This window comes from Delphinapterus leucas, chromosome 3, assembly GCF_059928025.1.
Source record: "Delphinapterus leucas isolate spDelLeu-1000000601 "Yukka" chromosome 3, BTC_Dleu_Yukka2, whole genome shotgun sequence".
NCBI classification, from domain to species: Eukaryota; Metazoa; Chordata; class Mammalia; order Artiodactyla; family Monodontidae; genus Delphinapterus; species Delphinapterus leucas.
The window spans coordinates 127,310,864-127,333,265 of NC_143131.1; the positions used below are offsets into that span (position 1 = coordinate 127,310,864).

Consider the following 22,402-nt stretch of genomic DNA (forward strand, 5'->3'; position numbering starts at 1 on the left):
TCCCACTGTGGAGTTATTGTTTACATCACAAAAACTGTAGAATCTCTATGCTCATGTACTGTAAATAGTGAAGTGATCTGCTTATAAATAAACTTAACAAATACACTATGGAGATTAAAAAGAAAATACCACCCACAGCCCTGCCCAGGTGTGTCTTTCTTTATTGGTCCTACAACGTGCTCGTTGAGGGTCGTGCCGGCTACTAACTGGGAAAAGGATTCTAGTTGCAGCGTCATCTCTCAGAGAAGACCCCAGTCCAGGTGTGCCCCTCACTCCAAAACTCTCCGAGCTCACTAGTCCTTTCTTCATAGCACTTTTTTGTGGATCATGATGAACCATTCAGACTTGCCTCACATAACATTGTTCCATTCTGGCTTCTTGCCGGTATGACTCTTATAAAGCTATATGTACCACCTCGTGAACGAGGACTCCCTTGTTTTGGTATATCCGCTTTTTCACACAAGCACACTAAACATATGTGCTAAAAGAGAGATTTTGACATTTTGGTTTCAGACAACGACACCAACTGACGACTATGAAACGGTTTCTGGTCGGAGGATATGGAAAACTTGAATTGTGTGCCATATTTGGGTGAACTTGAAACTTTTTCCTTTGCTCACTCACTCCCAGTGAGAGCAGTGAAGAGTGGCATCTTCCAAGACTTTCCGTCTTGGACGTGTGTGCTATTGCTGCGGAGTTGTCCTGTGTTGGGCCAAGATGGCCAGGCCTTAACACCTGCCATGGATCAGTCACTGGGTGCAGGCCACCACCCCTGGGCAACTGTCTCCCTGCGGATGAGGTAGTCCCCGAAGGGGCTGACGCCGAGGGCTGTCTGCTGACAGCGCTCATCGCTGCGGGGAACACAAGTCTTCAGCAGAGGGTCTGTGCCGCTCATCACAGCACCTGCCGCAGCTGGATATTCGGGGTCCGTGTGCTGCCTGTGGTAAGGATGTGGTTATGTTAGAAAACGCCCATATGTCTTTAAAGATGTACAATGGAGGAGTAAACGGTAGGTCTGGAATTTGCTTTTAAATATTTCAGCTAAGAAAAAAATGAAAAAAAAAATAAAAGGACAGACGAAGCAAATGTGGCAAAACTCGATATTAGAATCTGGGTGATGGGTAGGTGGAGATTCATTGTGCAGTTCTCTCCTGAGGATGACTGCAAATTTGTGTACTATAAAATGAAAGTACAAGAACAGAAATGATTCTAGGTAAGCAAGTGAGTCTGGCGCTAATGTTTAACTGAGTCTATGAAAGGCAAAATGTTGGTTGTAGCTCAATAAAAAGTGCTCACAGCCAAAAAGAGCCTTGAAAGCCACTAGGGAAGATGTAAACTAAATTCTTCTTCAGTCTTCAAACCCTATAACTCTGACTTCTCAAGCAGGTGCATGGTTTCCCACTGGCTTGGGTACCCTCCTCCAGTGAAGGGTGGGGCCGGTCTGGGCGTGGATCCCCGCTTACGCTACTGGACACAGCAGGACTTGGATGCAGGCGCGCCTCCACCTGAGCCTGGTTTTCCCCCAGGCTGATTTCCTGCGGCTGCTGCTGCAATCAGACAAGAAAGAGAACACACCAGATGAGAGGATGCTGTGGCGGGCTTTCCCTTTTACCTGGTTTGGACCAAGAGTTGCAAACTCCAGGGCTTTCAGCGGCCCTATGTCTACCACTTTATTATTGGAATCTGTCCTACACTGGTTGGGGGCAGTCAGGGAATCCTTGCTGGGAGCCTCAGTCTTGGGAACCAGGCTCTGCTACTGCTCACAGTGTGACTTGGCCATGACACTTCACCTCTGCGGGCCTCAGTGCTCTCATACGTAGCATGGGGACAGCTAGGTCGTGGGGAGGCCCGAATAGGTCCACGTGTGTGAGGCTTTGCGGTCCCGCCAGGCACGCCATGAGAGCTCGGTGTGTGTGGCGTAGGGGCTCTCCGTCCTCCCCCTTCCACAAACCTTGGTTGGCTGCCTGCCCTTTCTGCTTCTCCTCCTCCTGCATCTTCAACTTGGCTTCATACTCGTCAGCGAGCACCTTCCACTCCTTGCGGTTGTTGGTGATCCCATCCAGCATGGGAGTGATCTCCTCGTGGAACCGGGAGAATTCCTGGAAGAGAGAGACAGAGCCTCTGGCTCAGGAGTCGAGCCCTGGGGTCTGGGTTCCAGGTGGAGCACAGTGGGTCGTGTCTGCACTGGAATGAGCTGCCCGGGCGCGTTGCAGCTTCCGTCCCCAGCGGTGTGTGTGACGACACTGCAGGGCTTCTGGCCACAAGATCCCATGCCTCTCCCGCTTGAAACCCTCCTGTGGCCCTCCCTGGTTTTCAGGATGAAGCACAAGCTCCTTCACAAGGCTTTCAAGCTCTCCAGACCCAGTGCTCTCCCCCTTCACCAACTTGAACCCTCCGGACATTGCAAATCTGTCAGTTTCTGTGGGCTTCAGTCCAGCTCTTGCCTTTGCTGGAACACTCTAACTTATCCCTTCTTTTCCCTTGAGGCCTCCACTTAGACATCACTTCCTCAGGGAAGCCTCTTCTGATCCCCAAGGTAAGTCAGGTCCTCTATTAGCAGCTCCCCAAACCTTCTCTTCCTACATCTCACTTCACTGTAATGACTCCGTTTGCCAGTCTGCCCCCGGAGCTGTGAGCTGGACAGGGCAGGGACATCTCTGCTCATTCATTGGGGTGGCCTTGGCCTAGTACAGGGTCTGGGGCACAAAGACAGTCAATATTTGCTGAGTGAAATCGGGATAGGAAGAGGATTCTTAAGGTCTCTTAGCTCTAAGAAGAAAAATAATGCCTTTGAGCACAGCACGTGACAGTTTATGAAGTGCTTTATCTCCTTTGATCCTCAGAAACTCCTGCGAGGTGGGAAAATGAGACTCATTACTCCTAGATTTCTAGGTGAAGAAATGGAGATGCAGATTGGTGGAGATTTGCACAAGGTAAGAATGGCAAATCCAGGGTCTACTGTGGAGTCCAGCCAGAGCCAGCTGTGCTCAGAGCTGCCTGGGTTCAGATCTAGATGCTACCACCAGCTGTGTGACCTTGGGCAGGACACCATGAAATCAGGACAGTACCTCATAGGGTTGCTGTGAAAATGCACGTAAAGCACTTAGCCCAGTCTTCGTTTCATATATTACTGATGGTCATGGAGAGCGTCAACTATGCTGCCCTGTTGCTCAGAGGACCCCAGTTAGTCTGCGTTATATCAGAGATGCACTTGTGCGCCCTCTGGGAGCAGAAGGGCTGCAGCTTACGCAGCAGAAAGAGCCCTAGACTAGGGGTCAGGCGTCCCGGCTCTGATGCTGTCTCTAGCTGACTCCAGTGACCTGGCCCTGTGATTTCTCCTCTCTGACCTCTGTCTCCTCATGTAACATGGCCAAAATCAAAATAACAAATGAGAGGGGGGTGTGTGGCACAGATAACATGGATTGGGGCGTGGTGGGTTTCTCAAGAGAGAGACTAACTTTGAGCCAAAACTCAAAGTGAAGTTCCAGATTATCTTTTGGCAATTGAGTAACTGTGACCTGTCATATTCCCACAAGCTGGGGAAGTTAGGAAGGCATGTTCCCCACTTCTGCTATGCTCCCCACTTCTCTGCCTGAAAACACGATATGTCATTTGTCCCGCAACTATTTATTGAGCAACTAGGATATACGAAGCTCCGGGCTCTGGCCTGGGTATGCAGTCACACAAGCTCCTATGGGGCTGTCCTGAGGACCAAATGCCATTGGAGGTGAGAAGAGCTTTGTAAAGTATCACTCGTCACTTGCCAGGGTTTTTTATTCCTGATGTCATTTGGGAATCCCGGGCTCATCAAAGACATCTTGTTGGGCCTTTGAAAGCAAAGGACTTACCTTGTAGACAAAGGTGCAAACGAAGTCAATGAAGCCGACCTGAAGCTTGGGGAGTTCGTCCGCCTTGTTTCTGTCCATCATGGGCTGTCGGGGGGGAGAAAGAGTTAACTGCACTGGGCTCCTCCTGGTCTGATGCAGCAAGGGGACCCACCCTACCAATGAAACATTCTTGCAAAACAAAAACCTTCTAACTGGTCTCCCTGTGTCTGGTGGGGGGGCCGGCTGACAGTTCCAGCCAAGTTTACTTTCAATGTCGATAGGTTCTCAGCTTGACCAGGTCATCCCCTTGCATGGCCTGTGCTGTTAGAACAGAGCCAGGGGAGGTGGACTCCTAGACTGTCGGAACTGAAAGGGAAATCTAAGTTTTGGCGTCCACTTGTCAATCACTACTTAGCTGAGTGTGCTAAGGACACATAGCTTAAAGCAGGGTCCTCAAACTTTAGGAGAGAGCACATTGCTGGCCCACCCCCAGAGTTTCTGTTCAGGTAGGTCCAGGGTGGGTCTGTGGATTTGCATCTGTAATATGTTCCCAAGTAACGAGGTTGATGGTGGTCTCCAGGGGCCATACTTTGAGAACCACTGCATTAAGGAAAGATCATCTCTGTGGTAAGGTCACACATCCCTGTGTCAAGGGTGAGGAGGCACATCTCTCCATCACGGCGAGGTCACTGCTCTCCACCAGGATGAGATCACATGCCCAGTATCAGGCTGAAGTCCCTTCTTTACTCACAATGGGATTCTGTTGCAGCACCGTGCGCTCCAGGTCACCTTGTTCCCAGAATTCGGCAGCAACCAGTAGCGCCACCTGCAACAGGCAGACACCCGCCATGGAGTCAAGCCCCAGCCCCAATCCTCCTACCCCTGCTCGCATCCCACGTGGGTTTCCAGCTCAGCAAAGACATGAACCCCACTCCTGCCCTGCCACCCCACTTTATGTCATCATGGGAGAGGTCCTCAGGTGATTGCCATGTCTTGGTAGAGGAGGATGGAGCAAAGGTGGGCTGCCTCAGGAGCTGGAGAATCCAAGCCACATTAGCTGCTGTTACCAGTACTGGGATGCTCCTTCTCTCGGGTCAGGAGGAGTGCATACCTTGCTCTGCACCTCCCAAGGCTTGGTGATGGCTGAGAGATCACAGGCGGTCATCATCATGGCCCTGCACACAAGCACACCATCCATCAGTCCGGAGCCAGTCATGGCTGTATATCTGGTTAATTCCATCTATCTCTCCTTTCTCTGCCCCTACTAGTAGGTGACCTCATCCCATGGTGAGAAGAGGGGTCACTTCCCCATTGCATCTGAAGGTCAGGCTTTGAAATCAAATAGAGGTTTAAATCCTGCCTCTGTCAGTTACCAGGAGTTTGACATTGAGCAATTAAACCAACTTCTCTATGCCTCAGTTTCCCTTCTGTAATAATAATGGTACGTCCCTCATGGAGTGGGTGCAAGATTAAATGAGATAATGTGTGAAAAATCTTAGCATGGTGCCTGGATATAGTATGTGCATAATAAACACTGGCGATGATCGAGAACATATATTGGGTTTCTATTATGTGCCACACACTGTTCTAGGCATTTTATAGACATCAATTTCATTTAAATCCCATCACATCCTCGAAGTTCCTTCTCTCCTGTCTAATATAGAACAATGTTTCTCAACCTTTTTCTCGTCATCCTCCCTGCTCCACTGTCAAAGAGCTTTTTTATTAGACATTTTTCCTATAATCGCTGTACCATGAAATTTTAATAGCACAGACATACTGTATATCTGTTTGGAGGGCCACAGACCATTGTAATGTCTAAGATTTTTTGCTCCTTTCCCAAGAACCGCTTTTTGCCCCATTGAGTAATGCATGATGCAGGGAGAAGGGCGACCCTGGTCATTGTGAGGAAGCCTTACGTTAAGAAGTAGAGGAAGGGATTGAGGAAAGAAAGAAAGGGTTAAAAGATAAACTTTTTTTTAAAATATTTTGATTTCTTCTTTTTTTTTTTTTTTTGGCTGCATTGGATCTTCGTTGCTGCGTGCAGGCTTTCTCTAGTTGTGGCAAGCAGGAGCTACTCTTCGTTGTGGTGTGCGGGCTTCTCATTGCGATGGCTTCTCTTGTTGCAGAGCACGGGCTCTAGGCATACGGGCTTTAGTAGTTATGGCACATGGCCTCAGTAGTTGTGGCTCACGGGCCCTAGAGCACAGGCTCAGTATTTGTGGTACACGGGCTTAGTTGCTCTGTGGCATGTGGGATCTTCCCGGACCAGGGCTCGAACCCATGTCCCCTGCATTAGGCAGGTGGATTCTTAACCACTGGAAGGTGGATTCTTAACCACTGCGCCACCAGGGAAGTCTCTAAAAGATAAATTCTTAAAGGAGTTTCACAATAATAGGAAGGTAAGACAGGTATTATTACATAGGTAGGTACAATATAAGACAGAAGGGAGGGGACATGGGAAAAGAATTGGACAAAGGGGCGAATTTGAGAATGTGTTTCAGAGTCGGGGTGTAGTGGCATGAGCGTCTGGGATGGGAATGCCGGGGCCATGTACTATGGGCCTTAATTCCATGCTGGAATTAAGTGTAGGTGTATCCAATAAGCAGAAAGAGCTTTTGAAGGTTCAAGGCCAGGTCATGACCTCATCAGAGCTGCTTGGCAGCACCTGTAGGATGGGGCAGACAGGAGAGGGAGGGAAGAAGGAAGGAAGGAAGGAAGACGCTGCAGCAATGCAGGCAGGATGGCAGGAGGGCCTGACCTGCAGCAATACCCGCGGGCTGGAAGAGCATGGGGTCAACCTCACGTGGTAGAGCCAACCCGACTTGGTGAGATGATGGGCATGGGCTGGGAAGGGGATAGTTGGAGAAGGTTGGGGCTCTGAACCTAACTAGTGGCTTGGATGATTTTACGATTTACCAGCTGTATCTGGCATAGGTTACATAAGCTGGTCTGGGAGGCCTGAGGAGTTATGAAATATTAACAGGTTTAACTATCTTCTTTTTGTGTGTGTGGTACGCGGGCCTCTCACTGCTGTGGCCTCTCCCGCTGCGGAGCACAGGCTCCGGACGCGCAGGCTCAGCGGCCATGGCTCACGGGCCCAGCCGCTCCGCGGCATGTGGGATCCTCCCGGACCGGGGCACGAACCCGTTTCCCCTGCATCGGCAGGCGGACTCTCAGCCACTGCGCCACCAGGGAAGCCCTTAACTATCTTTGATTAAGTAAACCCTCAAAAACTCATAGAAATCTTTAAGTAAGATTTTAAGTAAGTAAGTTTTAAGTAAGTAAGTTTTCAGGAATGCATACATCTCTCAGAAACACCTTTATACTTTGTAATAACTTCAGAACACATGCCTAATGCTTCATGTTGTGTTGTAGACGCTATGTTTACCATCACACACATTAAGCAAATGAATGTTTGGCTGTGAATCCAGGAGTCACCGGTTCCCTGCTACCCATCAGTGTCTACATTTTAAGCCCACAGGTGTGGCTTCAGGAGAGCACTGGAGGTTTACTTTCCTTGGCTGGAGAAATCATGTGAAAATCACTCCCAGCAATTAAGGAAACAGCAAAGTGTTTTAGAGATAGAGATTTGGTACGTTCGTGGGATGTGGTGGGGAAGGGGGCGTGGGGGACACACCTGGACACCAGAAAAGACAATCCAAAGCCTCGTGCTCTAAAGACAAGGCATTACATTCACTTCAGCACCACTGCCTTAGGTGTTTCGAGGCCAAGATGCTATGCTATGCATTAGGGATCCAGAGAGGCCTGCAGGGAGCTCATAGTCACTTAAGGAACATAGAGGGGAAGAAAAACACAAAAACTGTTATCACAATAAGTGGGATGGATGGTAGAAGTACAAGGTGCAAAGAAATAAAAATCCATGGGCTTCCCTGGTGGCGCAGTGGTTGAGAGTCCGCCTGCCGATGTAGGGGACACAGGTTCATGCCCTTGTCCGGGAGGATCCCACATGCCTCGGAGCGGCTGGGCCCGTGGGCCACGGCCGCTGGGCCTGCGTGTCCGGAGCCTGTGCTCTGCAACGGGAGGCCCGCGTACCTCAAAAAAATAAAAAATAAAAAAATAAAAATCCAAGGGTGAGAGCAGCTAGCTCGGTGCAGGGCCCTTCGGAGAGGTGACAGTGAGGCGGGGCCCTGAGGGGTGCATAGGAGCTCTCCAGGAGGAGAGAGAAGAAAGGGTATAGTGGGCAGAGGTGCGGTGGAGGGTACACGGCATTGCCACAGGGCAGAGGGCCATCCAGCAGGTGACTGTGGGAGCATTCATCTATCCATCCTTGTACGTGTATGCATGCCAGATGTCAGGCAGGGGCTGGTTCACAGCACCCCTGCTCTCAGAGAGCTGGTGTTGGGGAGTCACATATGTATCTCACAAATATGTGTAAATGTGTAAACAACTGAATACTCTGAAGGAAAGGAGTCCTATTCTAGGAGATAATGTAACAAGAGAAACTGACCTAAGTCTGGGAGGTCAGGGAGGGCTTCCCTGAGGAAGTGGCCCTGGAGCTGATATCTGCTGGAAGTATAGCAGTGAACTTGGTGACAAAGGCAGTGGGAAAACACATTCCAGGCAGAGAGAACATCTAGTGCAAAGGCCCTGGTGGAAGGAAGCCTGGCACACTCAAAGAGCTGGAAGGGAGGAAGAGCTCAGGGAGCAGGTGGCAGAGGGGGTGAGAGGGGACCCAAGAGATGAGCAGGGCAGACCCACAGAACCCAGGCTGCGGTGAGGGGACATCTTTATGCTAAGAGCAGCGGGAAAAGCCAGTGAAGAGTGGAAGGGGTCACATTTGCATTTTACAGAGAACATAGTGGCTTCGGTACGGAGGGCACAGGAATGCCAGCCGGGAGCCCAGTTTGGAAGCCATTTCAGGATCCAGACAAGAGATGGACGTGGCAATAAAAGGAAGTGTCCAGATAGACAAGGCATTTAAGAAGTAAACTCAACAGGGTTTGGGGATAGATTAGACATGCAAAGTGAAGAAGAGGAAGACTTTAGGATGAAAGAGAGTAAAGGACAACAGGGTTATTACGCAGAAGAGAGAGAGTAAGTCATGAAGACTTGCTGAGAAATTTGAACCTTAGCCCCAAGGTAGGTGAGAGTCAGCGAGAGGAGGGGGTGGAGTTGAATGGGAGAACAGTATAAAACTCTGTACAAGGCTTTGGAATTAGAGCAATTAGATTCTCACTCTTGTCCTTACTTGCCATTATCTAGGGCAAGTGACTTAATGTCTTTGAGTCTTTCTCTGTTCTTTGGTGAAATGAGATAAGCGTATTAGGTTGGATCATATGAAATTCTGATTTTGTGGGTCAAAAACTGTCGTAAGTCAGCAGTTTCACAGGGTTCAATGCAATTTATCTGTCCTAGGAGTTACTGTGACCGTCACATAAGATGATTTTATAAGTGCCCCGTGGTCCTCATCTTCATCGTTATCACCTTCATCACAATCACCAGGATGGGCTCCCGCTCACCTGGCCCAAAGCAAACGTTACTTTCCCACAGCTGGGATGCTCAGCGGTGCTTCTCCCTGACCCTTGGCTGACCCCTGAAAGCATCCCAGCCACCCTTGAGAGGCATTCAGATTCTTCTTGGAATTACACCTGGACTGGAGGCTGTAGCCCGCAGGGAAAGTTTGAAGGGAGACTGAGAAATCTGTGGGTGTCCGGGAGAGGGGTGGGTTGACTTGGATTCCAGTCCTTGATGTTCCACGAATGCCCGTGTGACACTAGGTAAGTCACTTTGTCTCTCTGGGCCTCACTTTTTTCATCTGTAAAACACTAAACCAGGAGCTGGCGAACTTTTTCTGTAAAGGGCCAGATAGTAAATATTTTAGGTTTTGCAGAGCATGTAGGCTCGATAGCAGCTACTCAGTTTCATCATCGCGATGTGAAAGCAGCCATAGATAAGTCAAGACAAGGTCAGTTGGCGCCTGGCATCCAGTCTCCGGAAAGGTGACTGGGTAGGTGACCGGTGAGGGCTGAGCTGCGTGACCCAGGGCTTGAGAGGGGTTGGAGGTTGTTAACTCACCAAGCACATTTTGCTGAGTGCTTACTGCATGCCAGGCCCCAGATAGATTCTGAGGATTTAGGATTTAGGAGTGCCGCCCTGGAGGCATTTACCACTGAAACAACTCTTAATCCATTAGCCCCACATTGTTGGGGATTTATGAGTTTTGGTTTGCAGTGTTTTCGGTGTCTTCGTGGTTTTCATACTTTCCGTCCAGTCTTCCCAAAGCTCCACTCTCTTGAACACAGTGAGTGCCTAAGGTCAGAGAGCAGCTGAGGTTGGAGCCTTGATGAGCTCATTGGGTTTAAAGTGGCCCTTAATTGCTGCTTGACCACGGCTGCTTGAGGAGAGTGATTAAGGATTTTGAGAATCTTGGCCACTGTTTCATTATTTGCGGATGTGTATTAGAAGTATGTATTTAGCACAGTGGTCGCCTTTTGGATTCAAGCACAAACAGTGTTTCTAAATTCTTTTTTTGGAGGGGGGCTGTGGGGGAGAAGGAAGGATTTATTACTTGCAGCAAGTAAGGAGAATACCAGGGATCTTTTCCCAAAGTAGTGTCTCCCCCAACTGCAAAATTGGGGAAGTTTTAAACTAAGGGTGCATGTGTAAACTCAGGGTACATGAGAAGGCTTAAGCAGAGGAGAATTCAGCATAGAATCGGGGCGAAGGTAGACAGAGACCAAGCTTTAGTTGAAGTCAGGAGGGTCCACGTCATCATTCCATCCTTCGCCTGGGTGGGGGCCTTAGTTCCTGGTGTCAAGACTTACTGAAGCTCAGGTTCTTTATGTCTCGTGGCAGAAAGAATTCATTGGGAAACAAAGTGATAGATGAGAAGTGGATTTATTTAGAGAGGTACACATTCCATAGATGGAATGCGGTCCATCTCAAAAGGTGAGAGTGGCCCTGGGAGAAACAGTCCACAGACAGAGTGTGGGCCATGTCAGAGGGCAAGGGGCTGTTTCTAAATTCTTAATATTCATTCCTAGATCGATGAATGGATGGAAGGATGGATGGGGGAGGGGAGGACGGGCTGCTCAGTAAAAAAAAAAAGACAGGGTCACTTATCTCTTAGGCAGTGCCTAGGGTTCAGGATACTTTTAGGGGCCCATGAAAATATTTAAATCTTAATTTCTTTTAAAAAAAGAATATAGTAATAGTAAATTTATGAATAATGAATGACTTCAGCCTGGATTATATTTGTCTTTATACCAACACAGTCATAAAATATGATTTTTATTTACGTATTTAAATGGAGGAAGAAGCCATGAAGGCAAAAGTGCCTATGACCCACAAAAGTCATGGTGTGGCCCTCCATACAAGAATACCATTTTATTTATGGGTACTAAAATTTGACTTCTTATCATTTTTATTTGTTAGGAAATATTATTCTTTTGATTTTTTTTTTCCCAACCGTTTCAAAATGTAATCGCCATCTGAGCTCGTGGCAGGTGTCAGGCCTCACATTCTACCACTAGAGGATCTCTAATCCATGCACAGAAACCTTCCAGTGCATGGTTTGGTCAGACTATCCAGCGTGAGACCTGCAATTGGGTGGAGACGTAAAGGGTTTAATGACGAGTGAAAGTCACACCCCGATTCTGGAGGTACTGTAACATCTTGGTCCTACAGTAAACACACTAAAGTGGGGTGACCCAGGAGATAGCAATGCAGGAGACTCACAAAAGTCAATCGGCTTAAGACGCCTCAAGGATTGAGGTGAGTACTCCAAGATAATCAGAGCACAGGAGGGGGGTGTTGGGTTTTTTCCACACAACAACCAATTCTGTCACCAACTAGGTGTCCTCTGATTCGATTCAATTCAATTCAATACAATTCACTTCTTTTTTTTTTTTTTTTTTTTTATTTGGCTGCTCTGGGTCTTAGTTGCAGCATGTGGGATCTTTTAGCTGCGGCATGCGAACTCTTAGTTGCGGCATGTGGGATCTAGTTCTCTGACCAGGGATCGAACCTGGGCCCCCTGCATTGGGAGCACGGAGTCTTAGACACTGGACCACCAGGGAAGTCCCAATACAATTCACTTCTGACACTAGCGTCAGACTTCACAGGTTTGAGGGTTTAGTCCCACAAGGCTACCCTCGCCTCAGGAGTCAGCTTGCAAATATCAGGTTCCCAGGTTACCCACACTTCTGACTTGACTACAGAGTCAGGGGGTTCCCACAGGCCCCAGATTCAAAAATTTGCTAGGACAGCTCATAAAACTTCAGAAAACTCTTAATATACAGGATATAACTCAGGAATAGCCAAGTGGAAGAGATGCATAGGAGAAGGTATGGGGTCGGGGGTGCCTACAGAGCTTCCATGCCCTTTTCAGACATGTCACCCTCCCAGCACGTAGATGTGTTCACTGACCTAGTAGCTCTTTGAACTCTGTTGTTTAGAGGTTTTTAATGGCATTTTTACTACATAAGCATGATTTATTAAATCACTGGCCGTTGGTAACTAATTTAGTCTCCAGTCCTTTCCCCTCCCCAGAGGTTGGGCTGGGGCTGAAAGTTCCAAGCTTCTAATCAAGGCTTCATCTTTCTGGTGATCAGCCCCTACCCTGAAGCCCTCTGGGGTCCCACGAAGAGTTGCTTCATTAGAACAAAAGACACTCCTGCCAAGCCTATGACTCTTACTGCTATCAAGGGTTTTAGAGCTCAGTGTCGGGAAATGGGGACAAAGGCCAAATATATATGTCTCTTTATACCACAGGAAGAGCCTAACACCATACCTGCCGTGAGCAACGCTGCACAGCATTCCACGTATCTCAGCTCAGCCCCTGTCATAATTCATAAGGTAGGTACTACCAGTATCCTCTTTCAGCAGATGAGAAAACTGAGGCACGGAGAGGTGAAGTAAACTACTCAAGGTCAAACAACAAAAAGCGAGAGAGCTGAGACTTGAACCCAGACTCTCTGGTGCCGAAGCACAAGTGTGTAAAAGGTACAATGTACCCAGGTATGAAGCAGCTCTAATTATGTGTCTAATCTCCTAATCGATGGACCAACTCCGAGACTGCTTTACAGCAGTGGCTTTCAACCAGGTGCAGTTTTTGCCCCCAGGGATATTTGTCAATGCCTGGAGATATTTTTGCTTGTCACAACTGGGGAGGAGCGGCTGCTACTGGTATCTAGTGAGCAGAAACCAGGGGCTGCTACTGGCTTCTAGTGAGCAGAAACCAGGGATTTCATCTACTAAGTGAAATCTTAAAATGCACAGAATAGCCCCTGTAACAAAGAGTTGTTGTCCCCAAATGTCAATAGTGTTAAGATTGAGAACCCTGCTTTATAGATCTTCAACATTTTTCACTGAGTGCCTAGCTGAAGAATTCTGAAGAATGTTTACCTTCTTGTACATTTTTAAGTTGACATCTTGCTATTAAAATGATTACATCATTCTTTAAGTATAAAGGAATCTAAATAGCATAGCATTTTCATATCAACCATCAGCACATCACCCATTTAAAAACAAAGAGACAAGCTTTTCTTTAAGAGTCTGGAATTTTAAAGACTGAAATATAGGATCAGAAACCATAAAACTTCTAGAGGAAAGTATAGGCAGAACACTCTTTGACATAAATTTTAGCAATATATATATATATATATTTTTTTGGATTGGTCTTCTAAAGCAAAGGAAATAAAAGCAAAAAATAAACAAATGGGGCTTCCCTTGTGGCGCAGTTGTTGGGAATCCGCCTGCTAATGCAGGGGACGCGGGTTTGAGCCCTGGTCCGGGAGGATCCCACATGCCGGGAGCAGCTGGGCCTGAGCGCCACAGATGCTGAGCCCATGTGCCACATCTACTGAGCCTGCGCTCTGGAGCCCGTGCTCTGCAACGGGAGAGGCCACCACAGTGAGAGGCCCAGCCATCGTGGCGAGGAGTGGCCCCCACTCTCCGCAGCTGGAGGGGGCCCGCGCACAGCAGCGAAGATCCGATGCAGCCAAAAATAAAATTAAAAACATATATATTAAAAATAAATAAATAAACAAATGGGACCTAATTAAACTTAAAAGCTTTTTCACAGCAAAGGAAACCGTTGACAAACCAAAAAGACAACGTATAGAATGGGAGAAAATATTTGCAATTGATATGACCAATAAGAGGTTAATATCCAACAATGTAAAACAGTTCATACAATTCAACATCAAAAAAAAAAACAACCTAAACAAAACAAAACAAAATATCCTGATTAAAAAATGGGCAGAATGGGCTTCCCTGGTGGCGCAGTGGTTGAGAGTCCGCCTGCCGATGCAGGGGACACAGGTTCATGCCCAGGTCCGGGAGGATCCCACATGCCGCGGAGCGGCTGGGCCCGTGAGCCATGGCCGCTGAGCCTGCGCATCCGGAGCCTGTGCTCCGCAGCGGGAGAGGCCACGGCAGTGAGAGGCCCGCGTGCCGCGGAAAAAAAAAAAAAAAAAGGGCAGAAGAACTGAATAGACATTTTTCCCAAGAGGAAATGCAGGTGGCCAATAGGCACATGGAAAGATGCTCAACACTGCTAATTATCAGGGAACTGCAAGTCAAAACCACAATGAGGTATCACCTCCCACCTGTTAGAATGGCTATCATAAAAAAACAAAACAAAACGAAACACAAATAATAAACGTTGGTGAGGGTGTGGAGAAAAGGGAACTCTCGTACACTGCTGGTGGGAATGTAAATTGGTGCAGCCACTGTGGAAAACAGTATGAAAGTTTCTCAAAAAACTAAAAATAGAACTACCATATGACCCAGCAATTCCACTCCTGGGTATATATTCAAAAAAAACAAAAACAGTAACTCGAAAATGTACATGCACCCCAATGTTCATAGCAGCATTATTTACAATTGCCATGGTATTGAAGCAACCTAAGTGTCTGTCGACAGTTGAATGGATAAATAAGATGTGGTATGTATATACAAGGGAATATTACTCAGCCATAAAATGAAGAAATTTTGCCATGTGCAGCAACGTAGATGGACTTGGACAGTATTATGCTAAGTGAAATCAGTCAGAGAAAGGGAAATAGTGTATGATGTCACTTAAATGTGGAATCTAAAAAAAACAACCAACTAGTGAATGTGATTAAAAAAAAGAAGCAGACTCACAGATATGAAGAACAAGCTGGAGATATAGTGGTTACCAGTAGGAAGAGGGAAGTGGGGAGAGGCGATATAAAGGTAGGGAATTAAGAGGTACAAACTACTATGTAAAAAATAAGCTATAGGATATATTGTATAACACGGGGAATATAGCCAATAATTTATAATAACTATAAATGGAGTATAACCTTTAAAAATTGTGAACCACCATATTGTACACCTGTAACATATTAATATTGTACATCAACTATACTTAAAAAAAAAAGTCTGGAATTTTGCATTCTTCCTTTACTTCATAAACTTGTATTTCCAGTTGACTTCCCCCACAGATTTTTATCCTAATGTTTTGTGTGTCTGTGTGTGTATGTATGTATGTATATATGTGTATAACTGTATACATATCACAGACATTCAAAAACATATATATATGAAATGTATTGATTACCCTTTCATACTTATTTGCAACCAAATATGTCCATTAGTTGAAATTATATAACTAAACAATGCTGTCTTTGACCATAGGTCTCCAAGTGTTGAAAACTTTTCTTTTGGATTGAGTTATTATTATTACACGCTTAACCAATACAATAAAATATATTACCTATTTTTAGAAATTATTAAACACTCAAATATTTTTGGAAATTCATCTATTGATGAGATAGGATGGGACTATTTTTTAAAAATCAGTTAACGAATTGGGAATTCCCTGGCAGTTCAGTGGTTAGGACTCTGTGCTTTCACTGCTGAGGGCACGGGTTCAATCCCCGGTTGGGGATAAGATCCCGCAAGTCGCGTGGTGTGGCCAAAAAGAAAAAAAATCAGTTAATGAATGAATACTTCTTATTGCAAGACTGATTAGATGCAGTAATTAGAAACCCTGGGAATGGAAGGAGTTTTGTCACAATGTCATTCCATTCTTTAAATTCTTCCAAATTTATCTATCAGAAGCCCTCCCTTGGGTTTATAATGCCACGATTAAAAGAAGCTTTGAGGACACCAGTATTTATTGTCCCTCTGTATGATGCCCCAGAAGTCTTTGCACCATAGACTTCAAGAAAGTGTGAGTTTGCCTTTATTTTGTAACATGGGAGAAGAGTGAGGAACTGACCATGCCTCACCTACTGTGCTTTCTCCAGAAGATAGTGTGAAGAGAGAGAACACTGATTCCCTTGAGGCCATCCAAGCCTATATTTGTCTTGGAAGGCTTTGGGAGGGGTATGTGTGCTCAGTGAAGACTTCCGCTTAAGACTACCTTGGCTTTTACAGTGATTGAAGAAGTCCTGCCTCTGGCTTTTCAAATTTTTTTGAAACTCTTAATATCATTTCTTTGTAAAGTCTGCATGACATTGCGTTGTGTGAAAATACCATAATGTATTTAACCTGGTGCCCCATGATGGTTATTTAAGGTTTTTTCAATATTTTTTGTGATTACGAATAATGCTGCAATGAATAACTTTGTGCATACTCCTTGAAGCACATGTGGGAGAAAATCTGGAGGGTGAATCCTAGATGTGGCATTGCTGGGTCAAAGAGTATGGCCGGTTACAATTTTGATAGGCATTGCCCTCCGTAAAACTGTCCCTACTGGGGAGTTCCCTGGTGGTCCAGTGGTTAGGACTCAGCGCTCTCATTGCCATGGCCCGGGTTCAATCCCTGGTCAGGAAACTAAGATCAAAGATAAGCAAATTTTAAAACACACACACACACACACACACACACACACACACACACAACAAAAACCTGCACCTATTTACATTCCCACCACAGTGAATAGGATTGCCTGTTGCCCCTCACTCTGCCCAACACCATGTGTTAGCAAACATTTAATCTTTGCCAGTAAGAGGGATGAACAATTATATCTCGAGGTACTTCTATTTTGCATTTCTCTCACTATGGGTAAGGTCATCATCTATTCATATGTTTACATCCCACTGTAATTCCTTTTCTGGGTTATATCTATTCATGCCATTTGCTCTTTTTTCTGTGGGGTTAGGCTTTTTCTTGAATTGTATTAACACTACTAAGGAAATTAGCTCTTTTTCTGTCAGAAGTGTTGCACATATTTTCCCCCAGTGTATCATTTGCATTCTGACTTTAGCTATGTGTTCTTGTGTGTGTTGTGCAGAAATCTCTAATTTTTATGTAGTCAAATTTATCAATCTATTCATGTCTTGAATTTTATGTCACACTTAGAAAAGCTTACTCTTTTTAATTCTCCCGTGCTTTCTTCCTCTCTCCATATTTTTAGTTTGTTTTCTCATTATTTTAAAATCCTTGATCCATCTAGAATTTATTTGCTATAAGAGTGAAATAGGGATTTACCTCTGTGGTAGAATATGAAATATATTTGGTTTTTGTCCCTGGTTCCTCACACAGAGCTCCTAAAACTCTTGAAATTTCCTGAGTGATAGGAATGTCTTATCCTTCCCAAGAAGCCCCCCTTTGGATTTACGCTAATGAGGTGATATAGGGCGACTTAGGATAGGGTCCCTAGGTGGGTTCGGGTAGGGCTGGTCACCAGAAAGACCAAGTGAATAGAGGGATGGAACTTTCACCCCCACCTGCTGGCCTCTTGGAAAGGGTTGGGAGGAGCTGCAGATTAAGTTTTATAAAAACTCTTGAACAATGAGATTTAATAAGCTTCAGGGTTGGTGAATACACCCCAGTTCCATGGGGATGGAAGCCCCTGCTTTCAGGGCCCTTCTGGCCTTACCCTATGTACCTGTTTGGCTGTTCTTCTGTATTCTTTATAATAACCTTTATAATAAACTGGTAATGTAAGTAAACATTTCTCTGAGTTCTGTGACCCACTCTAACAAATTAATCGAACCCAAGGAGGTGGTCATGGGAGCATCCAATTTATAGCTAGTCAGTCAGAAGCACAGGCAACATGGACTTGCCATTGGTGTCTGAAAGGAAGCCAGTCTCGTGGGGCTGAGCCCTTAGTAAGTGGGGTCTGACACTATCTCCGGGTTGATAGTGTGAGAATTGAGTGAAATTTGTAGGACAAGCAGTCAGTGCTCACTGAGAACTGAAGAATTGCTTGCTGGTCTTGGAAAAAAACAATCAGACCACCTCATTGTCCCAACACCATTTATGAAATTATCCCGTTCTCCACTGGCAGAAAATCCACTTTTAGCATAGGCATTGTCTTTTGAGTCTGTTCATTGACCTGTTCTTCTCATGCCTAGGACTGAACTGCCTTCAGTTCTGCTGGTCCCTATTATTTCCTTTCTCTTTCAGAATTTTCTGGCTCGTTTTGCATACTTATTTCTCATAAGGATTTTGGAATTGGCTTCCTAATTCTCCCCAAAATAAAATCGATATTTTCCTTGGAATCACTTTAAATGAATAACTAAATAGGGAGAATAGACGGCTTTTCTAATAGTAAGACCCCCTGTCCAAGAACTTGGTGTTCTTTCCAGTCATTCAGTTCTTCTGCAGCACCATTTTGAAATGTCCAGCAGGGCAGCTCCTGGTCTGCCCGGGAGCAGCTGTAGCCAGCGTGTGCCTCCTTGTTCAGTGGTGCAGGTCACCCTGCTCCCCAGGATGGGAGGACCTTTGGGGAGGCCTGCTTGGACAACTTCAAAGCTGAGGGAAAGACTGGCCACTTGCCTAGTCTTCGCTGAGCCTGTCCCAGCAGCTGTCCGTTCTCTGTTGCAGGGACTTGTAACATTTGTGACTTAATTAAACCTCATCTCCACAGAAGCATCTGGGGATAAACTAACAACACCTCTTTGGGTACCGGGTCAGGACTTGTTTCCTTTGGCATCAACACCCAGGACCTGTCACAGGGGAGCCAGGGGAGCCATTGGCTTGGGCCACATATTCAAGAAAAGCCTCAGATGTACACTTCTCACCCCATCATCAATTGAAGTGAATCATGGAAGCACACTGAGAGAAACTAAAAGAAGACATTCACCCGAAAACTTAAAGTTGCATCCCATTACCAGACCTCATGCCAGCGAAGCACTAAATATCACACAAATCATGGAACTAATTTGTGAATTGCACAGCTGTTTTGCAGGCCATTGCCATGCATAAAAGAACACTCAAGAAATTAAGCCTACAGATTTTGAGTGACATTTAGCTATCACTCAAACCATAATTGGTATAATGCTCTATGTTTTATCAAAAACTTTAAAGTTACATCACTTTACCACAAAAATTCTGCATTTTAGGATAGAAATACTTCAAATAGTGTACTTTTTGTATACAAAGAAGTAAAACGATAGTATACTTTCTCGTATTTTTGTGTTAGAGTAAAGATTAAACATATAATTTCTGCAATGCTGTTTTGGCATAACTTCTTTGCTTCATATGTCAGAGGCCTCCATAATGGAAAGCGTCCCAGGGCTCTCTTGAAGGCAGCAAGGCCTGTCAGTGCAGAATTTTGCCTTATGACCCCGGGCTTAAGGGGATCAGGGTCTGAGCCCTGTCTCAACTCACATAACGATTTCCTTCCGTGTCTGATCCAGCATCATGTACTGCGTCCACTCCTGTTGAGTCTCATATGTCTTAGACTGGTCCACGATCTTTTGGAACATCGTCCTCTTCCTACAAAACACACCAGATTGTTAAAGGAGCACATCTTAGAATAAGGCAACCCCTGGCCTTCTAATGTTGGCTGTTTCAGACAGAGGCTAATTAAAACAACGTAATTAAAAAAAAAAAAAAAAAGGTGAAAAGAACCAACGCCTGGGAGTGAAGACCTAAGTTCTAACTCAGACTCTACCATGGATTTGTTATCTGATCTTAGCTAATCTTCCCCTGGATCTCAGTTTCCCCATCTGTATAATGGGGGTAAAAATATCTAACTCATAGAGCTGTAGTGAGAGTCGATGTGTCCATAGCAAAAGTATGGTACCTGACACAGAGCATATACTAAATCAATTAGAACTGTGGTGTTCATTATCATTATAATCATTGCTATTCTTTTTTTTGGCCACGCTGGGTGGCTTGTGGGATCTTAGTTCCCCGACCAGGGATGGAACCCGGGCTCATGGCAGTCTTAACGACTGGATTGCCAGGGAATTCCCTAATCATTGTTATTCTTAAAATGAAGAAGAAACACCAACTTGAAATACAAGGCGAGGTCTGTAGCAATGATCGCGATGTCCATCATGTGGATTGCATGCTCATGCTGCCTGCGATTGAGGTTTTGAAAGATATTCAAGCTCTAAAGAGAAAACCATAGGAGAGATATAAGAAGTGATGCTGGCAGTAAAGTTGCTCAACTACTGATGGCCGCCCCAGGTGATGGGAGAGGCAGCCCAGGCCAATGCCTGGCCACACTCAGGCTTCTTGTGAGATGGGGGCTCCTTCTCAGGCCACAAAGCCAGTGCAGAGGGTCCTTATCCTACCTCATCTCTCAGCAATGTTTTGCCAAACTCCAAGTGGTGTCTTTCCAAGATGGAGGACCCATGGAGCTTGGCCAGTGGGTTCTGGGATCTGAATGAGAGAGAAAGAGAGAGACACAGAGAGAGAGAGGATCAGTATGAAATGGCTGAGGTGAAGGCTAAAAACATCATCCATTCCTGTCACCTCCTAGTTCTGCAGGCAGAGAGGTTGAAGTTCAGGAATAAGAAGGAATTTGCCACACACTAGGACAGTGGGAAATAGGACTAGATAGCAGGTGTCCTGACCCTCAGGCTTTAGTTTTCTCCACAATTGACTCTGGGCCTCTTTGAGGTCGTGCACTCCCTAGAAGTGTGGACCCTTATCCCCAGAAAAAGACACAAACACAATGCCACGTGCACTTTTAGAAACTTATTGGCCCAGTGCCAATCCATGGACATTGGCACTGGGCCGTACTTTGAACATCACAAAGCCCCAGATCCTCCATACCTGATCCTTAGGGGAAGCCACTGAATTCCCACAAGCAATATATTTATTCATGTCTTTATTCAATAAATATTTGTTGAGCCCTTTTTATGCGCCAAGCACTGAGATCAGTACTTAGCTTCCCACGAGGCAAAATGTAAACACAATCTCTAACCTTGGAGCAGCAGGAAAGAACTGAGAAGACTCAGAGAAGCATGTTCTAGGGCTTGTTAATGACTTACAGGCTGTGGGCCCTGGGAAGAGCCTCAGTTTCCTCATTTATAATATGGGTATCACACTTGTCCCTGCTCTGCCCAGCCCACAGGGTGGTCACGAGGGTCCCCCAGAACATGGTTCAAGGACTCTGCTTCAGAGACTATCTAGAATATAAGCTCTGTGAGGACAGGGTCTGTGTCTGGTTTGCTCACCCTGGTACCTCCTTTGCCTAGCCTAGGGCCTACCACACTGGTGTTAGGAGCATTGTAAACCCAAGGTGAATTAATGAACCGTTCTCAGTTACTCACATCTTGGCTTGAATTAATTCAACAGGTAGGAAGGGAAGGAGAAGAGTGAAGAAGTTTAATATATTAGTTTCCTGTTGTTGCTCTGACACATTACCACAAACTGAATGGCTTAAAACAATAAAATTTTATTATCTTACAGCTCTGGAGTTCAAAGTCTAAAATGGGTCTGCAGAGCTGCTTCCCTTCTGGAGGCTGTAACGGAAAATCTGTTTCCTTGCCTTTTCTAGCTTCTAGAGGCCACCTACATTCCTTGGCTTGTGGCCCATCCTCCATCTTCCAAGCCAACAGTGTAGCATCTTCTGTCCTCTCTGACATCCCCACCACCTCCCTCTTATAAGGACCCTTCTGACTATGTGGGGCCCACTTGGATAACCCAAGATAATTCTTATATTTCAACATCCTTAACTTAATCACACGCATGAAGTGTTTTTTTTTGAATGTAAGGCAATATATTCCCAGGCTCCAGGCATTGGGGTGTGGACATATTTGAGGGTCATTATTCTGTCTATCACAGGAGTTTACCCAGATCCAAAGGGCAGGAAGAAGTGGGAAGCTGTGGACTGCGGGACTTCTCCTTGGCAAGCGAGTCTATCTGAGACCCATTCAGATCTAGGTAATCAATCCTGGAAGCAGGAGGTAGAGAGGAGGGCCAGCAAGCACTGACTCACTTCATTTGGTAGAGATTGTTGGTGCCTCTGTGGTCAATGTCATGGCAGAAGGCGGCGGTGACCATGGCCAGGGCCTCCAGGTCTGTGAAGTATTTCTTCAGCTTTCCAGTCTGGAAGAGCAGTCAGAGATAGCACTCACTCCTTTCTTGTGGGGGTCAGAAGCAGGGCTGAGAACTCAGGTGTGAGGGGGAGGGCCTGGAGCTTGGAAACATAGGTCTGGTCTTGGCTCGACCCATGGCGCCCCAGGGTGACCAGATGTTTGCTGGGACTCAGGGGTTTTCTGGGATGTGGGACTTTCTGTGCTAGAACTGGGACAGTCCCAGGCAAATGGGGCTGGTGCGTCACCTTACTCCTGAGTGACCTTAGCTGGTCGCATCTCCCTCTGGGCCTCAGTATCTCATTGTGCACACTCAAGGTGGAGGGCATCAGACTGGATGATTGTTGAGAAACTGAC

At 46.0% G+C, this 22,402-nt stretch overlaps 1 protein-coding gene across 1 annotated transcript in view; it reads right to left on the bottom strand.

Annotated features, from left to right (window-relative positions):
• Positions 1-1,296: 1,296 nt before the first annotated feature.
• Positions 1,297-22,402, bottom strand: part of PDE6A (phosphodiesterase 6A) — a 68,930-nt gene continuing 47,824 nt past the window's right edge. Inside the window, exons 14-22 of the mRNA XM_022590090.3 lie at positions 21,949-22,058; positions 20,297-20,384; positions 20,012-20,112; positions 19,383-19,490; positions 4,939-5,002; positions 4,579-4,653; positions 3,849-3,932; positions 1,952-2,099; positions 1,297-1,544 (exon numbers count right to left, since the gene is read on the bottom strand). Coding sequence (XP_022445798.1) covers positions 1,465-1,544; positions 1,952-2,099; positions 3,849-3,932; positions 4,579-4,653; positions 4,939-5,002; positions 19,383-19,490; positions 20,012-20,112; positions 20,297-20,384; positions 21,949-22,058 — 858 coding nt within the window. The 3' untranslated portion in view covers positions 1,297-1,464. The remainder of the gene's footprint in view (positions 1,545-1,951; positions 2,100-3,848; positions 3,933-4,578; positions 4,654-4,938; positions 5,003-19,382; positions 19,491-20,011; positions 20,113-20,296; positions 20,385-21,948; positions 22,059-22,402) is intronic.